At 39.9% G+C, this 22,120-nt stretch overlaps 1 protein-coding gene and 1 long non-coding RNA gene across 2 annotated transcripts in view; both read right to left on the bottom strand.

Annotated features, from left to right (window-relative positions):
- The window catches only part of ABCB7 (ATP binding cassette subfamily B member 7), a 64,008-nt gene extending 58,582 nt beyond the window's left edge, over positions 1-5,426 (bottom strand). The window contains exons 1-2 of the mRNA XM_067548259.1: positions 5,419-5,426; positions 5,151-5,312 (exon numbers count right to left, since the gene is read on the bottom strand). Of these exons, the coding sequence (XP_067404360.1) occupies positions 5,151-5,312 (162 nt within the window). The 5' untranslated portion in view covers positions 5,419-5,426. The remainder of the gene's footprint in view (positions 1-5,150; positions 5,313-5,418) is intronic.
- A 12,859-nt stretch (positions 5,427-18,285) lies between these two features.
- On the bottom strand, positions 18,286-19,485 carry LOC137153921 (uncharacterized). Its single transcript, XR_010919949.1, has 2 exons — positions 19,357-19,485; positions 18,286-18,789 (listed from the first exon to the last, which is right to left on the bottom strand). It is a non-coding gene; the product is annotated as an uncharacterized lncRNA (long non-coding RNA).
- Positions 19,486-22,120: the final 2,635 nt, after the last annotated feature.

Genomic DNA, 22,120 nt, shown 5'->3' with positions numbered 1-22,120 from the left:
CACTGACCACTCAATCAATCCAGAAAGATCAATCTGATGGCAGCAAAGTCGCTTTTAGACATACCCTTAGAAAAATACCAGGTGTTAAATGGAATGAATTTATAACAAATGCCGAGACTAGTCAGAGTTCAACAACCCTTCTCTCTAAATGTAACCAGAAAAGAAGATGGAAACATTTGGGACATATATTAATAATGAAGCCAGAGCTTGTGCCATATCAGGAATGCCACTGGGCAGCCAAAGGAGGAATGGTAGAGCATTGCTCATGCCCTAAGTGATGTGTAATGCAAGGCAGCGATTCAGACTTATCTGGAAGTTAACAGACTTAAGGTACTCAGTTCAATTACAACCTATACACTAAATTTGGAATTATTATTATTTCATAGTCTGAAGGATACACTATACCTATATACATTTATTTAAACAGTTATGCAGCTTAACATACATTTCTTCAGATTCTTTATTTGTATGTTTATGTTAGAAAATAGTGAATGATACTTCTCATTTATTAGATTTAACTTTTTACTTGTGATTTGTGTCAAATTGTAGTTGGATGGAAACTGGAATTAAATCAAAATGTACAAAATCAGCATTTTAATTTTTTTTTTTTTTAGTTAAATAAAGCTAATTTAAATGTACTGGATACATAAGAAAAAATAAGTTTATTGAAACATTCTGCATTTAAAACTAACTGATTTATTAAAACAAGCAGCATTATCTGAAGTTAACTAATAGAATTTATTGTTTCTGGTCACCATATCCTTCAAGTCTTTAGAACTAGCAGAACTCAGACTGGTTTTTATTTACAGATTGGTTGGGAAAGCTTATTTTCCTCTTTCAGTTTCTCAACTGTGAATGTCTTTGAACTGAACTAATTGCATAAATTGAAATTAATAAAATATTTTCTGCACCCATTAGAAAGATGACAGCTGTCAAAAGCTGGTTTAGCATCTCAAACTCTGGTCCCAGGTACTTGGTGTGTGACTTCTACAAGTTCAGTGATCTGACTTTCTTTAAAACTTCGGCAGCAGACATGCACTGCTTAATTTTTAAAAAAAAATTAATTTAAATTATTTTAATAGATCATAGCAAGCTTAGGCCTTAGCATATGTTACCATAGTTTTAATTTTAAATAGGTTTATTTTTAACAAGAACATATTTAATTAAAACTTTAGAAAAAGATTTAAATATAGATTTTTATCCACACTGACATATCTACTAGGGAAGATTGTAAAATGATGGTCTGTACTTTAAAATATGCTATTTTAGATGAATATGCAATGAAGCACAGTTATGTTTACAAACACTCTTCAAGGAAGTTAGTTAAAACTAGACCACGCTGGGAATTTTTCACTGAAATGACTGTTTGGCAAAAAATGCAATTTTTGCATTTGTGGGAAAATTTTAATTTTATATTGCAAAAAAACTAAATTAAATATTTTATTTTGGGTAGGTTCAACCTGACTTGAATATTTCAGGGTTTTTTAACTGAACAAAAACAGTGTCTGCCTATGGGGGCCAATGTGTCAGATGGAAGTTGTGCTTTCTACCTTGGTCTCTGCTATGGGCTAGATGCCATGACTAGACATCTCCCATGATGCACTGCATTCTCCCCTGTGACTGACATGTGGTGCATCATAGGAGATGCAGTCAAGCCAGGGAACCCAGCCCATAAGGCGAAACAAGGGCATGAGTTACTCAAACCACAACTCCAATTAGGCAGTGGCACCACAGGACGATGCAATTTAATGTTGAATTAAACAGTCACCAGGATCAGATAGCATTCACCTAAGAGTTCTGAAGGAACTCAGATATGAAATTGCAGAACTACTAACTGTGGAATGTAATCTATCATTTAAATCAGCTTCTTTAACAGATGACTGGAGGTCAGCTAATGTGATGCCAATTTTTAAAAAGGCTCCAGAAGCGATCCTGGCAATTACAGGTTGGTAAGCCTAAGATCAGTTCCAGGCAAATTGGTTGAAGCTATAGTGAAGAAAAGAATTATCAGACACAGATGAACACAATTTGTTGGGGGAAGAGTCAATATGGTTTTTGTAATGCGAAATCATGTTTCACCAATCTACTAGAATTCTTGAGGGGGTCAACAAATGTCTGGCAAGGGTGATCCAGTAGATATAGTGTGCCAAATTGACAAGGTCCCTCATCAAAGGCTCTTAAGCAAAGTAAATGGTCGTGGGATAAGACGGAAGGTCCTCATGGATCAGAAACTGATTAAAAGATAGGAAACAAAAGGTAGGAATAAAAGGTCAATTTTCAGAACGGAGAGAGGTTAATAAGTGGTGTCCCCCAAGGGTCTGTACTAGGACCAGTACTGTTCAACATATTTATAAATGATCTAAAAAATGGGGTAAACAATGAGGTGGCAAAACCTGCAGATGATACAAAACTACTCTAGTTAAGTCAGAATCTGACTGCAAAGAGTTACAAAAGGATCTCTCAAAACTGGGTGACTGCACAACAAAATGGCAGATGAAATTCAGTGTTGATAAATGCAATGTAATGCACATTGGAAAATATAACTGCAACTATACATATAAAATGATGGGTTCTAAATTACTGGTTACCACTCAAGAAAGAGATCTTGGAGTCATTATGGATAGTTCTTTGAAAATATCCACTCTATGTGCAGCAGCAGTCAAAAAAGCTAACAGAATGTTGGGAATGGGATACATAATAAGTCAGAAAATATCATATTGCTCTTTATAAATCCATTGTACGCCCACATCTTGACTATTGCGTGCAGATCTGGTAGCCCCATCTCAAAAAAGATGTATTGTAATTGGAAAAGGTACAGAAAAAGGCAGCTAAAATGATTAGGGGTGTGGAAAAGCTTCCATATGAGGAGATATAAGACTAGGACTTTTTAGCTTGGAAAAGAGACAACTAAGGGGGAATATGATAGAAGTCTATAAAATCATGACTGGTGTGGAGAAAGTAAATAAGGGAGTGTTAGTTACTCTTTCTCATAACACAAAATTAATAGGCAGCAGGTTTAAAAAGAAGAAAAGTATTTCTTCACACAACACAACATTACCAGAGGATGATATGAAGGCCAAGACTATTATGGGGTTAAAAAAAGAAATAGATAAACTCATGAAGATTAGGTCCATCAATGGCCATTAGCCAGGATACAGGGATTGCTGTTTGCCAGAGGCTGGGAATGGCCAATGGGATGGATCACTTGATGATTACCTGTTCTATTCATTCCCTCTGAAGCACCTAGCATTGGCCATTGATGGAAGATACTGAGCTAGATGGACCATTGATCTGACCCAATATGGCTGTTCTTATGTTCTTAACACAAGTGAAATTCATCAAATAATACATTCAATAAGTATTTTTCTAGTATTCAACAAGCCCAACACATTTTTAAAGTGTATTAAACATAAAGTTGATGGTTATAATTAATACAATAGCAGACACATAATAGACTGCTTTTTTTTTCTTTAGAGTACAATGGGTGTAGTTTGGATTGGTAATTAGATACTTTCTTAGCAGAAACCTAAGCCTACTAGCCAGGGTGAAATGATCAGAATTTTTTCTTCTTTTTAATACAAACTCAGAACCAGTGACAACTAATTACATATTTTTTAAAATAGTTTTTACTTTGTGTACAGTTGTGTTTAAAATCTGCTAGTTAGAATGACCCATTTTCATATTTTAGACAGGGCCATAAGGAGACAGGCCACCTCTGAGGTTAATAGGGCCCAACTAATTTAAGGTTTTATAGGTAAAAAAACCCAAGTATTTTAAAACTGTACCTCTGCAAAAAATGTGGCATCACATAATGCAGGTGCAACATGCTCTTCAGAAACACTTTTCAGAAGTTTAAGGTTCAGAGTAGTCATTTTCTTGGCCTCTATGCCAAGATGAGAATGCCATTACCACCAAATATGCTGATACTTTTTGATACAGGCACTGTGCCTCCACTAGACTGGACCAAGCCTGTAATTACACTTCCTCTAACCCACTTAACAGTCCACTGTTATTTTGGGTCACATTTGAACCAGTGTCTGAGATAAAGAGTGTCTTATTCTTTATCAGCCCCCTTTTATGTCCCTACCTCATAAACCAAAATAGCATATAACTAAACTTTCTTGTGTTAAATATTTTTATAAGTTATAAACATTTCATAATTAAAAGACCAGTTCTTATTACTTAAGAAAGCATGCAACTTTGTTTTTAAAATCATGAGAACTAAAGTGCGTGAAAATTAACAGCCATAGATTTAAGTATAATAGAAAACATAAACACAGTATTACATGGCTGTCAAAAGGCCCAAATCTGTCCAAGCCAGTGGAATTAGTACTAGGTCCTCAGCCACATCCCACAGAATAAGCAAGCTACATACTCAGGTCTCTGCACATCCATGCTAAAGCACCCAGGAGTTCCCCACTCCAGCAAACATCACTTAAATTTTCTTCACCAGAATAACCTTGTGAGGTGCAATATCTTTATTACATGATGGTTGGGGTTGGAGCATGGGGAAAACAAGTCAACTCAGACATGCTTTGTGTATTCATCCACCCACACATAAGATGTGTGTTTTCCCGGCAATATTTTTTCCAGCAAACTACAGAGCAGTAGAGTGAGGACGACCAAATAGAAGAAACCACCCTTCAAAAAAATGATGGCAAGCAAGCAATAGCAGAGCAAAAGAGGCTCAGAAGGAAAAGGACAAACTAAACCCTCCCACCAGCCATGGTTTATCAATAAAAACACGCAGAAACCCACATGGCACCAAGTCCCCCTAAAAAACTCAACCCCGACACTCCCCGCCCTCTACAGACACTCGTGGCCGTGCTGCCCTGCTGGTCCTGTCTCGTTGCCCCGTCCCCTCCGAGCCTGACCCCAGAGTCCCTTCCCCACAGGGCCACCCTGCAGCAGTCCCATGCCGACAAGCCCCCCTTGTCCCTCCACGAGCCCCGCCCCACTGGCCTTGCCCCGAGCGCCCCCAGCCCTTCGCTCCCCACTGCCGACTATCTCTCCCGAGCCTGCGGTTGAGCCCTGCCCACACCCCGGCTCTGCCCGCCCCACTGGCCTCTCTTTTCCCTTTGCCCGGCGCTCCCCCGACGCCTCCTCCGCTAGCGCCCGGTCCCGGCCGCGACCCACGTTCCCCGCCGCACCTCGTAGGTCCGAGTGCCCTGGCTCCGCTGCCGCCCGCTGCCGCCCGTCCAGCCGTGGGCGCAGGCCGCCGGCTGCCGGAGCAGGGAGGCCGCCAGCAGCCTTCGCCGATAGAAAGCAGCGAAAACGGCCGGGCCCCGCGGAGCCCCCAGCAGCAACGCCATCTTGGAAGAGAGAAGAAAGAGAGGATTATGGGATACTGGCGGAATGGGATGGGGGGAGAAAGAGCGAGGAGGGCAAGAGCTCTCATGCCGTGCCCCCTCACCTGACCTGGCTGGCCCGGCCTGGTACCGGAAGTGGAGCCTGCTCTAGAGTAGTATCATTGGCCAGAACCAGGGCCAGGCTGAGGACTTCAGTCCACGCCCCCTCCCACGGTGCCACCACTGTCTGCCAAAAGACCCCTACCTCCTGTAGAGTAGAGCTGGCTGGTAGCGTTCCTAGCCCCAATGGGGGACGCACCGGAGGACACTGGCCATGGCAGGATGGACAGTGAGGGGTTACCTGGGCAGAGAACCATCTTGGGCTCCTAAGTGGGAACAGAGACTGATGCACCATAATGCTGGAGTGGCTGCATGCTCCAGGAGTTGCCAGCACCACTGCCTGCTCCTGTTCCTCACTTTCACAAAACAAGTTTTGTAACCTGGCGGCTGCGGCCAACTCTGGGCACCTGAGCAAGCCACTGGCCTTCCCAGCTAGTGAAATTGACCATAGGTTACATGAGCACATTAGCACTCACGTGCAGCCACCTTCCTCTTTCCATTCCCCAGGGAACAGGATGACTAGATGCCTCAGGGAAAATGGGATGTACTAGTTTTTAAGTGCCATATCAGCCTCCCGGTATGGTGGGGGATGGGGAGGAATGTGTATGGGTCCTGTGCTTCAAGGAAATCTTCTAGAGAAGCTTCTCCCAGCCCCAGCACGCCCTTCTAGACAGAAGCAGGACAGGATCTCTTTTTCCCTTCTCTCCAAGGTATTCAAACTTTACCAGGGTAGTTTCTTGGCTTCTTTCCTAAAGTGCTCATCTTGAGTTACAGTGCCCCTCTTCCTGCAAGATACAGTGTAACTGTTTTTACTCTAAAAAACTGGTCACCCTTTTTGATATTCCTATTTGTGGAAGTGCATCATCTGAACAGTGGGACCCTCAAAACCAAATACACCTGAATCAAAATATTAGTCTTCATCACTCATCCATAACAACTCCATCATTTGGGATTAATGTTTTGGCAGTTTTTAAAGTCTCTTTCTATTGTAAAAGAGGGTGTTTGTTTCAAGGTGACATTTAACAGTCTAACTCCAAATCTCCTTTATTCAGATTGTCACACATCTTGATGGCTCCATAAAACTGGGAAGAGTATACAGACTCTGCACAAGTATCTGTTTTGGGCAACTTCTGGGAGGCATGCAAGGCCAGCTTTATTGATTGTGGTAGCTACCCTCAACTTGAATGCAGAGGAGGCTCTCCCTTGATGCCAGAGGCCTGCATATGGAAGTGTAATCTGAACTGAGACAATACTGCTTGGGTTAAGATGGAGCATCACATACAGGGGACCTCTCATCTCTGTACAGAATTGACTTATATTCAAGGTAGGGATAGCTGGGAGCAACCTAGCAGAACTCCTTGGGCAAGTGAAACTACACCAGCACAACTTTGGTTCCTCTGAGATCAAATCAACATGGTAATAATAAGTCCCTAACTCAACACCAGTCTGAAAGTCTAGGAAGTTAGGGAATGTGCCACAGATTACAACAGTTCATGTACTTTCATCTGATTGGCATGCAGAGCCATGATGAAGCTGTAACTCTGTGACATTATTAATCACACAAGGATCTCTTCAAAGCTACTGGAGCTTGACTATTGCTGTTGCTGCCTTCAGGGAGAGTTGTGAGCTCAGTTAGGGAGACAGGCTGACAGTAAAAAGGAAAAAAAGAAAGAGGCCTGGTTTAAAACTGATTTTAATGAGGCAGGTTTCTCAGGAATTACTAGGCTGCACCATGACATCTGACATTGCTTCTGACCAAGGTTCACTTCAAACTATATAGGTGACATTTCTCTGTTACTCTTCATCATATTCATAATCATATTTGGAAGTACTGGTCTGACCAGTGCCACCTAGTGAAATCCTTCAAGAAAATTAGTTATAACTGAGCAGAATAGAGTAACAATACTGTACTACAAAACTACTTTGCATAGCTCTAGTATCTTTTAACTGGGGACCTAAATCACTTGACAAACATTAATTATTCAAGTCTCACAACTCCACAGTGAGGCAGTGGTATTATTAGAGCCCTTTAATGTAATTTGAAACATAGAGAAAATAAGAGGTTACCTGAGGCTACACATTGAGTCAGTGGCCTGTAATATAATATAGGAAGTTAGAGATGGAAAGATGCATGAGACCATCCAGTTCATATCTCTGCCAGTGCAGAATTTTTCCCTAGAGACACTTTTTAATGTTTTGTCTAATTCTAGTCCTAAAATTCCAAAGCAAGTCCTAGTTCCTAATCTTGTAAGGGGTGCCTGTAGACACATTCCGTATAAGGAATTTGTGTGGGAATTCTGAGTTGTTTGATTGAACCCCAAGATGGAGGTATAGCCATAGCTCTGGGGTAAAAAATATCAGGAGACTGGAGGGATTAATTTGTGAAAAGAGATTAAAAGAGCTAAATATTAACAGTTTGGTTAACAGATTACTAAAGATATACAATGACAAAATATTAAGGAAGGAGAGTAATTATTTACAGTGACACAAGAGTAGATTACAAGGAGTAATGGGATCAAATTAAGTATGGAAAAATTAAGACTGAATAATAGGAGAAACCTCACACAGAGGGTTGTGATAGGAAGTGGAATGGAATCTCAAGGAAAGTAGCAGAACCCCTAGCACTTGGGAACAGGGTGGATTGATTTAAAACCAAGTGGAATGCCTCAATTTAAATAACCAATATTAATAATTTTTTCCATTTGTAGTTCAGTTATTTTCTAACGAAAGATGCATTCTCATTGGTTGATATAACCATTAAAACATGTTGTTTTACAACTAAATAGATCCTTTACACTAGATTTGGTACATCTTTTTGCTACCTAGAAGGGTACAATATAACTATATACATTTATTTAAGCAGTTATATAGCTTAATATTTTAATATTCTTATGAATTGTACAATTTTTGTATGTTCAATAATAGTGAGTGATATATTGCTTATTTATTAGATAATTAAGTTTTTGCTCATGATTTCTGTCAAGCTGAATTAGGATGGTGACTTGATTTTAATAAAACACACCAAACAATATATAAAATTTACTAAACAAAACCACCTTAAATGTTTTGGATACATAGACTTCACTTATCAAAACATGTTTCACATTTACAACTCAATGATTTATTAAACGGGGGGATTTAACTGGAATTAATCAGTGAATAAACTGATTTCAGGTCACCTTCGGAAAATGTTCCTAAGATCATAAGAATCGTCATACTAAGTTAAACCAATGATCCTTCTAACCCAGTGTCCTTGTCTTCTGACAGTTGCTACTGCCAGATGCTTCAGAGGGAATGAACATCACAGGGCATTTTATCAAGAGATCCATCCTCTGTCGTCCACTCCCAGCTTCTGACAGTCAGAGAGTTATGGGGTTGCATCCCTGACCATCTTGGCTAATAGCTATTGATGGCCCTTCCTTCATGAGCTTATCAAATTCTTTTTTAAATTCAGTTATACTTTTGGCCTTCACAAAATCCCCAGCAACAATTTCCACAGGTTGACTCTGTGTGGGGTGAAGAAATTCTTCCTTTTAAACCTGCCTATTAATTTCATTGGGTGACCCTAGTTCTTGTGTTACGAGAAGGAGTAAATAACACTCCCTTATTTACTTTCTCCACAACAGTCATGATTTTATAGACTTCTATCATATCCCTTAGTTGTCTCTTTTCCAAGCTGAAAAGTCCCAGTTTTATTAAGCTTTCCTTATAGGAAGCTTTTCCATACCCCTAATAATTTTAGTTGCCCTTTTCTCTACCTTTTCCAATTCCAATATATCTTTTTTGAGATGGGGCAACCAGATCTGCATATAGAAGTCAAGATGGGGGCGTACCATGGATTTATAAAGAGGCAGTATGATATTTTCTGTTTTATTATTTATCCCTTTCCTAATGATTCCCAACATTCTGTTAGCTTTTTTGACTGCTGCTGCACATAGAGTGGATGTTTTCAAAGAACTATCCACAATGACTCCAAGATCTCTTTCTTGAGTGGTAACAGCTAACTGAGCCCCCTGCATTTTGTATGTATAGGTGGGATTTTGTTTTCCAATGTGCATTACTTTGCATTTATCAATATTGAATTTCATCTGCCATTTGTTACCCCATTACCCAGTTTTGAGAGATTCCTTTGTAACTCTTCACAGTCAGATTTGGACTTTACTATCTTGAGTAATTTTGCATCATCTGCAAGCATTGCTACCTCACTATTTATCCCTTTCTCCAGATCATTTATGAACATGTTGAACAGCACAAATCCCAATACAGATCATTGGAGGACCCCACTATTTACCTTTCTCCACTGTGAAAACTGATAATTTCTTCCTATCTTTGTTTCTTACTTTTAACCAGTTACTAATTCATGAGAGGACCATCCCTCTTATCCCATGACTGCTGATTTTGCTTAAGAGCCTTTGGTGAGGTACCATTTTAAAGGCTTTCTGAAATTCCAAGTACACTATATCCACTAAATCACCATTGTCCATTTGTTTGTGGCCTTCCCCCAAAGCATTTTAGTAGATTGGTGAGGCATGATTTCCCTTTACGACAGTTGTATTGACTCTTTCCCAAAATATGCATGATTTCCCTTCACGACTGTATTGACTATTCCCCAACATATTATGTTTATCTATGTGTCTGATAATTCTATTCTTTATTATAATTTCAACCAATTTGCCTGCTACTGAAGTTACTCTTACCTTTCTGTAATTGCCAGGATTGCCTCTTTTCAAAATCAGCAGCACATTATCTATCTGCCAGTTATCTGGTACCAAGTTTGATTTAAGTGATAGGTTATCTGCCACAGTTAGTAGTTCTGCAATTTCATATTTGAGTTCCTTCAGAACTCTTGGGTGAATATCATCTGGTCCTGGTGACTCATTACTGTTTAATTTATCAATTTGTTCCAAATATTGTTTCAAATATGCCTTCATCAAAGTGACTGGATTTCAAATTCCTATTCACCTAAGTCTCTTGAAAATGAGACAGCCTCTTAAGTTAGTTAGGCTGTCCTTCAGAATTTTAGAACTGGTAGATCTTGTCCTCTGCCACCTCATTGTTATTCATAGACTGGAAGAGAAAGACAAGTTTTCCTGCTTTGTCAATTTCCAATTTTGAATTAGTCCAAATGAAGAAAATATTCTTTCTGTGCCTTTAGAAGAGGCTGCTGCTGTCAAATGTGAGTTTAGCAGTTCAACAAACTGCTTAGCTACTGACTTTCACCAGTTCAATGGTGTGACTTTAAATTAAGAAATGAGACAATCAGAGCTCAGGTAGAGAGAAGCTATAAAACAGACGTAAGATACCACCCAGGTGGGCTCAGTGGATGATCTTGATGAGATACATGATGGTGTCTCCTGTAGTCAGAGGCCAATTCCCAATGCCTGTCTTGATTTGAAAGTCTCTTGCACCCAGTACCACAGCCCCTGGAACCTCCACAGGATCAAGCCGTTAATACAGTACCTGTTGTCACATGTTTGTAAAGCTAGACCTCAAAAGTTAGATGTTTTTCCTCTGATTCTTTCTTTATATAGAAAATAAGCCCTTAATTCAAAGTTGTCAATAGAGGCTCATGGATTCAGCATATTTATTTTTTATTAAAATATTTTACAAGATTTTAATAAATATAGGCCTTAACATATTTTGTATTAAATTCAGATTTAATTTTAAACAGATTTAATTTTAAAAAGAAAAAAATTATTTAAACAACAAAATAAAAAAATCCAATTTCAGTAAAAAAAAAATCTATTTTTAAAATTTTTTGGCCAAAAAAGTCATCTATTTTTATCCAGCCTGCTTGGAAACTCAACATCTGGAACTTTTACAATTAAACGGAACAATGCATTAGAAAATGGCCTGTAGTGAACAATACTGTACTGGGGATAAAAACTATGCTGTTTCTTAAGAGAAAATTATGTAATCTTAGTCATTTTCATATTGTATTACTATGGACTGCATCACTTTATAGGTCTATAATTTCTCTGATTCAATGCTATGAGTTAAGGTATGTAATTTTATTTATATATATTTTCAAGGGGGGTTATATTATTTAATATATTTGAAAAAATCTCATCTTATTTTCTATAGTTAAGGTCCTTCCAATTCTGTTGTATTTTTCCTCTTCCTTTGTTCTTTGGTCAGTTCCCCAGTTTTACTTTTCTATGTTTTTCTTCCTCTCTCCTAGCCTTACAGCCTACTAGCAATTATTATTTGTATAACACCTCATTGTGCTAGGCACTGTACAAACACGTGCCCCAAAGAGACAAGACGGGGTGGGAAAACAGAGGCGGGAAAACAGAGGCCCAGAGAGGTGAAATGACCTACCTAAGGTCATAGTGGGAGTTCTGAAAATAGAACCCTGACATCCTGTGTATTAGTCCAGAGCCCTGTCTACAAGATCACATTGCCTCCCAATGCACAGGTAACTAGGTGAGGAAAATACTTTGACTCTTTAACTCACTGGGTCTTCTGGGGCAAGGATTGCTGAAGAGGCCAAACCCTCAACTTCTAGAGGATCATGCTTCTCCTGTGATTGCCTCTGGTAGAACCAAGGGTGACATTCGATAGCATCCAGTCAAGCAGTGATGGAAGAATGGATTAGCCCATACGGTGTCTTTGATGAATCTCTATCTTTAACTTATTCCACTGGACTTGAGTATGGTTGAATCTTCCTTCTATACATTTCATATGATTCTTTTAATCACATCAGTTTGTTATACAACAAAGCTCATTGTTTGGAGACACTTGCATTAAAACAGGTACAAGACAATGAGACAGGACTGGGTTTTAGCCTTATCACTGAACGTCCTCACTTCTGTCAATTTTTCAGACCCTTAATATTATTTGACCAGTGGCACATTTCATGTGCATGCTGAATTGCTCTGCCACTTATTTTCTGTGCAAGTCACTTAAACTCTCTCTGTCTCAGTTTGCCCAACAGTAAAATAGGAATAATCATCTCTACCACATAGGTTGTTCTGAGGACTAATTAAATTAATGTTTTTACAGCACTTTGAAGATATCATGGATAATAAAAGATATTATGACTGTAAGTGGGTATTTAGACAAGTTCCCTCATTTAAGAGCTGTGAATCAGTGTGCTGTACAGAACCAGCAAAATGTTAATTAGGATGTGCATATGACAGATTCCATGAAAACAAGGTATTTCAGAAATAAGCAGCTGGATTTCATTTATCTGGTCCATTTCAAAATAGGAAAAATGAGGTCAGCAGGGCAAAGAGATTAGAAGAATGAACGTGCAGGTGAATATGAACTCAGAAAGACAGAATAGAATAGAAGAGTAGACTATGTGTTAAGTGAGAGTGTGTGGATATGAGGTCAGAGAAAGCAGTGATCTGTTAAGAACTTTTAAAACAAGGAAAGTGATTGGGGATTTGACCATTGTGAACAATGTAGGTTTTATAACCAGATCAAAAAAGTTTGGCCCAAATTCTTACTTCAGTTACATTGGTTCAACCCTATTGAAGACAAGGAGTTGCACTGGTGTGGCTGGGAGAATGTGGTTCTTCCCCCCCCTTCCTCCCTTTTTTTTTTTTTTAAAACAACTGGGCTGCCTTTGTACTTGAATATATAATGAGTGGAACTGATCATTTTAGATCAAGAATATGCCCTTTGTTGTTCACCTGACAGTCCTTCAGTTGGGCCCTCTTAATTTGAGGAGACTGATATTAACCATTTTTGCTTTTTGTCCACAGCTTCTGTGAAGAAATCTTGAAGAAATTTTCAGTTTCCTTTTTGAACAAAGTTCACTTTTTACATATTCAAATACTGCAATAAAAATAAATCTAAACTATATTTCAGCAGGATATAAAAGATCTCTACCATTATTTTCTCAAATCTCCATTTTCTCTGTTTTCTTAGGTTGGCAGCTCTGGCTTCATTTAGATGCTCACATTTTTGACATCTCTGCACACTGGTAGATGAAATGGCTTAACAGTGTAAGTAGAATAAAACCATATCTGTAAAAATTAATCAGGGCTGTGCTCACAGGAGATTTGTGCAGTGGCAGAGAAGTTGATTTGAAATGTGTATGGACGTGCAATCCTGAGATTTACACATAAAAATCAAGATCATGAAAATACAAATACTCTAAAGGTGATTTATGATGAAAGCACAGCATTCAGACAAATTAGATGCTGTATCAGTTGTGGATAGAGAACTTGTTAACAAAAAGCATTAAAAAGATACAAAATCTATTTTTATATTGAATTTTTAAAATATTTTAAAATCCTTTAAAAAAAAGATGTTGAAGGTGATCATGATAATTCAATAAACTCTGTTTATTATTAATTCTTCCAAGCTGTAAAAATACAGAATGGAGCTTCAGAAAAAAGACTGAGCTATAGAACTCAATTTATAACTATAAAACATTCTTCCAAAATGAGCAGAATCAGCATTGGAGTTATGCCAACGACTGAATCCTATAGTTCAAGAAGTGATCCTGGTACTTCTGAGTAATGATTGCAGAGCACACACTGAATGAAAATGCCTTCAGTGTTCTGGCAACTGAATCATAGTCAGGAATCAGAATGGGAGGGTAAAAGAAAGTTATAGTACTCTATTCAAGATCCACCCACTATCCTTGAATATCTGGATTCCTCTGCTAAATAATTATCAGATTTGATATTACAACTGTCATCATTAGGTTTAATGGGGTTTAAACCCCAACTGTGATTGTTGGAGGGATTTCATGCCTCCCAGAGCTTTTGGGCCACCTTCATTCCTAGTGTAACTCCAGTTAATTATGTGGGTTTACATCAGGCATAAATGTGACCCACTGTTAACTTTATTTGCCTGCAGACTCCATAAGGCAACACTGCATCAGTTCACATTTGGCAAGTTATTCAGCCACAAGACATGGGCTCACTGCAGATATTACTGGATGAATTATGGCCTGTGTTCTGCAGGAGATCAGTCAAGATTGCAATGGTCCCTTAAAATCCATGAATCTATGAACCAGAATAGATTTAAAAAATTAACTAAACCTTAAAAATGGATAAATAGTGGTAGGGATGAAATTACTAATGGAATTAACAAGAAGAATGGGAAAATTAACAATGATTATCAGAAAGTTTTCTGGCACTGAAATGTAATAGGTTATAGAAGAGTTCTTCATGGAGTGGTGGAACTATTCCTCTTGCTTGGGATTTTTAGAACTAGTTTGGACAAAGTATTACAAAATGTAGGGAACAATCCTGCATTGGAGATAATGGCCATCAATATTTATTTATAGAAAATTGTGTAATCTGTGAATCTTCAGCCTGTACTATTATGAATGACTATAAATCAGAGAGGCTGTGTGAATTACATCATATGAAGCCATTTGAATTATATTAGTATAAACTGATATAATTGAAAGAAACATCAGTTCTATTGTCTCTGTTTTAAAACCCATATGATTGTAATGGCCAGCCTGCCAGTAAGCAAGTTTCCTCCATTTTACAAATTTGGCCTCAACCTTTATGCTTCCAGTATGGTTAAATTTGGGTTCTTATTGGTTTAAAAGTTTTAAATACATATAATTAAATTGTTACAAAATTGTTACCTATTTTGGGGATTCCCATTGCAACAGAGCCATAATCAGTCATCAGGAGCCAAAGCCAAGGGTAAAATCAGAAGGCAGAAACTAGGTTCCAGACCTCCGGGTCAAGCCAGAGTCCATAATCAGGAGCCAGAGTCAAGGTTCAAAACCAGAGATCAGAAACCAGATACGAGAATTGAAGGTCAAACTAAGGTCTATAGTCAGAAGCCAGAACCAACAGTCAAAACCAGCGGTCAGGAACTAGAGAAAGCAGGTTATCAGGCAAGAAGGGGTATAAAGGTGAGCCTCAGCATTGAGAAGCCAGTAAACTGAGGCTGCTGCTGGTTTAAGAGCCAGCCTGCAGGTCTCTACAGTCAATCAGGTTGCATGGCTAATCAGGCAGTCTGTTGTAGGCCAGTTGTGCTGATGAGGCTGCAAAGAGACTAGCTGTGCTGCAGGCCCTGATCCCTGACACAGCCCTAAGCCTCTTCAGCCAATAAACTCAAAAGTTCTCTCTCTGATTTTTTCCAGGGTCACATTGTGTTCATAGGCTACTTGGTTTTCTTGCTTTTTGCCTCTGCCTCTCTCTCTTTGTGTCTGTTCTCTGTGTCTCTCTCCCCCAACACACACACCACGAACTATACTAAGCAAAAACCCCTATGTGGGTTCACATAACCCTTTGTCTTAGATATGGGCTTGTGATTAATATATCCTTATCGTTATATTAATTGAAGGCAAGTTCACACCCATCAATCTCAGCAAGGTTTTAACTTGACCTATAAGGAGGTTTCACCCTGCCCATAACAATTTTACATGGTATCTGATTATTTTAGTCTGGCTAAGAGTATAGTGAAGAACATTTTGATGGCTCACTGCTGCTCCTGTGGGTTTCTTGAGCTTTTATGTGCCTTAAGCATTTACACCTTCACTAAGCAGTTAGTAAAGTGTCTTATAAAGTAACACTATGAGTTGTATACAGAGAAGAAGGGACAGTTTGTTTACTTATGCTTTTCTTTTGTTGTTTTTGAACACAGGATACTGTTGGTGTACAAAAGTAAGATTTAAAACAGCTACTGGTTATTTAAATTAACATGGGGGCTAGTCATTTTCATTTAAACACTGTATAATATATGAAAGCAAAAACTTATAAAGTTCCCTCTTAGTTTGCTGGCAATGAACACAGTGACTGGTCCAGATAACAGTCTACATTACAGCAATAAACTAAAAGATGCTGAGAACTACAGCAAATTTACTTTTCAATGAGAGTGGACTATAAATTTTTTTCATAAAACTAAACTCTAACTAGGGGTCATTGAGATCAAAGTTGCAATTTACACATTGCAATACACTGAAAAAAATGTAGAACATTCATTTCATTTCCCTATAAACCAGAGGTTCCCAAACATTTTAGTAAGGCGACCCACCAACTGCATTTTGTCTTTTTTTTTTTGGCAACCCACCCACCCAAGGTCCAAATTTGTGGGGGGTTGAAAATCATAGATCAGTGTCCTCCTTCTCCTCCCCAACCAAAGGGGCATCTACCATGCAACAGCACTTTGTGCCCTGGCACCACCAGTTTCCATCCTGGTGAGGAGAGGCCCCAGGGAGTAGGGGGATTGGAGAGCAACCTACCCTGCCCTCTACCCTCAGTGGCTGCTACTGTCCTGCGGGGCAGGTCCTGGCTCCATGTTCCAGACATTGCGACCTGGCACCACAGCACCACTCAGAGTTGGCCCAGCCACTACTCTGAACCCCATGCATCAGGTTACAACACCCAGTGCAGGGAGCCACACTCAGCCCCCATGGAACAGGAACAATCACTGTGGGATGAGTGCAAGTCACGTTCAGTCTCCAACCCCTCTGCCCCCCCAGGGGCGTCCCCTCCTCACCAGGTCCACAATCCCTCTACAGCCTTCCCACAATGCCCCTTTTGGAAAAAACTGCACTAAACAGTGAATTCATAGCTGAATTCATAAAAGATCCAATTTTGCAATACACCCTAACACGGCTTTAAAAAGAAAAAAGAAAATCTGTACCTCTATTTTTATACCACAATGAGAGAGGATTTTTCAGTGTAGACATACAGAGAGGGGGGAAAACAAAGCATTCAGTAAGTCTATCCCATGAATTAGCCTTGCCAGAAGGCAAATCCTTTTAATTGTCGCAGAGAATTCGATAGGGCTGTGGTTTCTATGGAACTCCTGATGGCAGCTGTTAATAAAGATCTGGGATAGAATCCATTCCTGCACCAGTCTAGAGCCTAGTGAAGGGATGGGTAGCTGAAGTGCAGTCCTTGTCACCAGTTAGGACATCCCTGAGGGTACTATGGCCCTTGGGGGAGTTGGAGAACAGCCAAAGTGCAGTTTCCCGTCATATTCCCAGAATCGTGTGTATGCATGAATTGGTGGCTGGGGGTATTTTTTGATAAGGGATGCAACTGACAAAAATTGGATGCAGGACAACCGTGAACTGGAACCATTGAAATTAGAGACACAGGCCTGCAAAGTGGGGGTATTATTTCCCTTTATGAATATCAAAAGCTAGACAAAAGAGGGTTTTTTTACTTTTGCTTCATTCAGCATGAATTCAAGTAACTGTCTGGATGGCAGAAGGGAACAGGTCAGCCAAACTCATCCCCAGCAAAACTCCACTAGAGCAGAATTTCACATAGTGTTAGCAGTCTTCTTGGCCATATTTTCAAAGTGCTTTTGTATGTTCCTTTAGAAATATAGGGCCAAATTTTCAAAAATACATTGCCTTTCCTGCCAAAGTAATTTACTTCACCTACTACTGGAATGCAAACACCTCTAGGGTACAATGCAGCAGCTGTTTATAAGCACACAGAAACACTACACAACAATTGAGAGCAGGAATTGAAGCAAAATCTAGTAAACTACAGTGCAAATATAAAAAGGCAGAAAGTAATTAGCTGATCTTTAATTTGGTCATGATCACTGGGGTTGACAGCTCTATTTTTACAAAATATGCCATGAGATTTTTTTCATTATGTGAATGGTTAGCACTAGAAATGGGCAAATATGGGAGTCTCATATTCACATATTAACTCATGTTCCCACATGAGTAATTATAAAAAATTATGTTAATCCAATCACAGCAAAGAAATATGATGACCAACACCACAGCTTGAATATTGAACAGTGGACACTAAATGATTGCTTGCAAAGAACAATTTAGAAACAATGCACAAGCTAAAATATGTTTGCATAAAGAGTTAGTTGAGCAATTGTAAATATTGAACAAGTTTATTTAAAAAAATACTGCAGTTTTTTTGTGGCAAGTTTAAGCCACAAAGGGAAAGGGCTAACTTCCTCAAATAAATTGTTCACTGCTAATAGCGCTAATCAAAGCTGTTTTCTCAGCAGAAAATGTTCTTTCCCCTAATTCTTCCTCCCCCTTCAGTGTTGTGCATATAGATATGAAGATGCCTTTATTTTCTGTGTACTACACCTTTAAATGACCAAGGACTGTGTGTGCAGAGACAGCAGTCATTTTGATGTCAGGGTTACTGCAGCATGTACAGAGGTAACAACACAACACAGTGCTCTCACATAGAGGCTTTACTTTTGGGGTTTTTTTTGTTCATATCCTTAATATAAATATAGAAATAATTGTCAACTTAAAGTATACATTTTGCTCTTTGTGTGTAGACACATAAGAAGCGGCTATTTCAGGAGGTCTAGAGCAATGTTGGGGAACAGATTTAATTTTTTTTTGCCTGTAGCAGCAATGATTTGTTTTACTCTCTTTGCTTGCCTCCTCCAATCTGTTTGCTCCTCATCCATTCTGTATTGTCTCTCATCCTCAAGGCACCTGGGGTATTAACTGTAATTATAAAGCAGGCAGTAAAAAGCAGATTCACAGATAAGTATTCCTGGCCGTGACTCTAATACAGTTCAATTAATGGCTTGGAATTTAGGAGTCTCATCATTTAATTAACAATTTCTGAGTCTTGTCAGGTCACATGAAGTAGGGAGGAGAAATCAGCTGACCTGATTAGCTAGTATGAATTTCAAGAGGACAGACTCTAATACATAAATGTAAGAATAAAATTTTAGAAATAATACCACAGTAAATAGACAATTAACCATTAATTTTCCTGTCATACACATAGGACTTGTTTCTGTTTCTCCTTCCACAGGTTTTACACTTATTAACTTGGACTTCAATGCATTTACTCCCATTTTATACCAACATAAGACACGATCCTGCATTAGATCTTCTAGGAGGGACCATGCACTCATGTGGCTCCCATCTGGGATCTTTGTCATGACAGGGCCCAGTGACAAGCACCATATTGTGACAGTGTCACTCCCTGAGGGTGCCTCCCCTAATGGTATTGGAACCTACTCATGGGTGGCAATGCTGAGTTCAACAGCTGATGTAACATACCTTCTTAATAGTGGGAGAGGCCTCATAACATAATTCAGACAATTCTTCTTGAAGGAAAACAGGACAAATGTGATGTATTAGCTTGCAACCCTCTCCAACTCCTATTGAAGTCAATAACAAACGGCCCACTGATTTCAATGGGGGCAAGATTGGGCCCTTAATTTGGGCCAAACAGCTATCAAGGTAATTTAATTGACATTACTATAATTATTTGTCTTGTGATAGCATTTAGAGGCCCTAATCAGGGATCAAGGCTAGGTGCTGTAATCAATTGTTTAGTCCTTGTCCCAGAGAGCTTGTACTTTTAACATATGATGAGAAACAACAGGTGGATACAACAAATGTAGTGAGGATGGCAAGGTGGGAGTGAAAAGATTATATTAAGTATAACAAGGAGCAGCACAGTTTGAACTGATTCTAAAGTCCCAGAACAGAAACACACTAGGGGTATGCACAAGCCTTGACTTTTGAGATTCAGGTACAGACTGGAGTTTGTGAGATGGTTACATATTTAAACTTTCTGAGGTCAGACTCCCTTCTCCTTTGAGCCTCATATAAATCTTTCCTGCAATAGTCTTCAGTTCCCCCCACTCACCCATGCCTCCTGTTATGGGATACAACTTGTCTGGCAGCCTGTTGGGTTCCTGGGCTGAAGTTCATCTTAAAATTTGAATGCACACAATCCCAGAGCACATTACATTCCAGGTAAATTGATCTGGCAGAGAGGACTGTGCTCCATTTCCCATCATTGAACGTTTGCTGCACATAAGCTAAACTTCAAGTTTAGGCCACATTTTCAGCAACCTCTGATCATATTCACAAAAATGAATGTATGAGTGTAATAACATGTAAACTGTTTGCAAGCAAACACAGTTGCACATACAATTTTATAGCTGCAAATACCTGTACACATAGTTTGGGAGTGTAAAAGATGAAGCCTCGTTTGAGGCTCTCTGAATTTCAACCCTAACCATTCTTTCTATAGATGCATTGTTACGGTGGTCCAGCCTTTCATGCAGTCCTATCTTGTCTTCTCTCCATTGTATGTATTTTAAAAGCATTAAAAAAATATACAAGTTCTCATTGCATGCTACTATGTTCTGTAAACAGCAGTGTTACTGCAGATCAGGGTCTTGATTAAATGACAAGATTAATTAAGGTGTACCAAAGCTTAGTTTATTTTTTAAAAAATTCCTATTTTCCTAACAGACACATGCCTAGAGTTACTGATAAACATCCCTTAATTACTGCAGAATCAAACTTCTCAGCTCCAATGAGGGATGTGTATTTGTCTCTACAGTTAAGGCTCTGCCATTATTTCCATTGTAAACCCTCTAGTTTGAAGAGTTCACAACTTCTCTGTTGAAAAAATATCCTGCTGGAAACTTTGCACATAAGATAGGCACCTGGGATTCTTTTCAAATAAATTTATCAAATGCTGGCTATTTATAATATAAATATTACCATCTAAGGATGCTTATTTTGGGGGCAAATCAGTTCAGAATTCATCCCGTTTTTTTCCTATCCTCTCCAAAGATAGTGATGACCCAATTAGTTCAGATAAGGAATGCTGCACTGTAACAGATAGTATAGTCAGCATTCAATAACTGTTTAGTTTGACAGAAGTTCAGGATCAAACCTATGGGGGGGGGAGGGGAGGGGGCATTAAGAAGCACAAGCTGTTTAGTTAGTAGGGGAACTGGGGCAGAATACACACTTTAATCAGCAAAGTATTTTTCCTCAAGGGTTAGTACTCATAACAAGTAAAGCTAGTTAATTTAATCAGAAAGGAAATTAAAAAAAGCTCCTTGCCTGTGATTAGATCCATTTCCCTGACCCTGGGGCTAGAGCACTACCTGACCAAAGGCATTCTCCCTCCTGTCTCCTAAGCAGCCCTTTTTATTCAACCCCTGAACACTTGAGGAGGTAGTGACCAGAGACCAGCTCTAGTGGGTATGCCCCTGCCCCGCACACGTAGGCTTGTCCTTACAATAAATTTAATTTTTCATGCATGTCATGGAACCAGATGAAAATACAAGTTTCTCTCTCCCCCAGGAAAGCTGGAGGAGAGTGGGGTAGAGATGAGTTTACCCAATGCCAGCTGGTCTCCCCCCATTATTGAGGAATATTAAATTAATATGCAAAACCACTTCCTTTAAAGTCAAATATATATTTCTAGCCTTAGAGGTGGCAAAACCTTTAAAGACCAACTTTGGCCTTTAAACGGATAGGGTCCCTTGCAAGCCCTTTAACCTGCTGGGGTCTGGGGCAAGCCTGACACGTGCGGAATAAAGAAGGGCTTGAGCAGCCGGTTCGCCTTGCTCCTCTGCAGCGGTTAGAGGCCCCCGCACTCTTGCTGAGCTGAGCTAACTCCCGCGTCCCGCCCCTCCGCTACAAATCACCACAGCGGCCCCCCGCACGCGGGGCCGGGGAGCGCAGCCAGCGCCTGCCCACCCGCGGATCGCCCTGGAGGCGGAGGGGTTTCTCCGCAGGGGAGCGGGGGTCGGGCCCGTGGCTGCGGACCTCGGGCGGGGGCTGAGCCGGGCCTGGTTCGCGGGAGGCGCCCTGCATTTCAAGCGGCACCGCGGGAAGGACGGGGGCGGTCCTGCTGCTGTCTGAGCCAAGCGGCTGCGGAGCGGCAGGGAGCGATGACGACGGAAGCGGGCGGCGGCCGGGGGGAGGCAGGGCGCGTCCGTAGGCGGGCTGCGGAGGTGTCCCCGTCCAGGCAGGGCGCAGCGGCCCGTCGCCGGGGGGGAGGGGCCAT

The sequence above is a fragment of the Emydura macquarii genome, unplaced genomic scaffold (assembly GCF_026122565.2).
Source record: "Emydura macquarii macquarii isolate MOO-44397 ecotype Brisbane River unplaced genomic scaffold, CSIRO-AGI_Emac_v2 contig_1253, whole genome shotgun sequence".
Lineage (NCBI taxonomy): Eukaryota > Metazoa > Chordata > Testudines > Chelidae > Emydura > Emydura macquarii.
The sequence above is the reverse complement of the archived record's forward strand: the minus strand, read 5'-3'. Positions and strand labels throughout refer to the sequence as shown.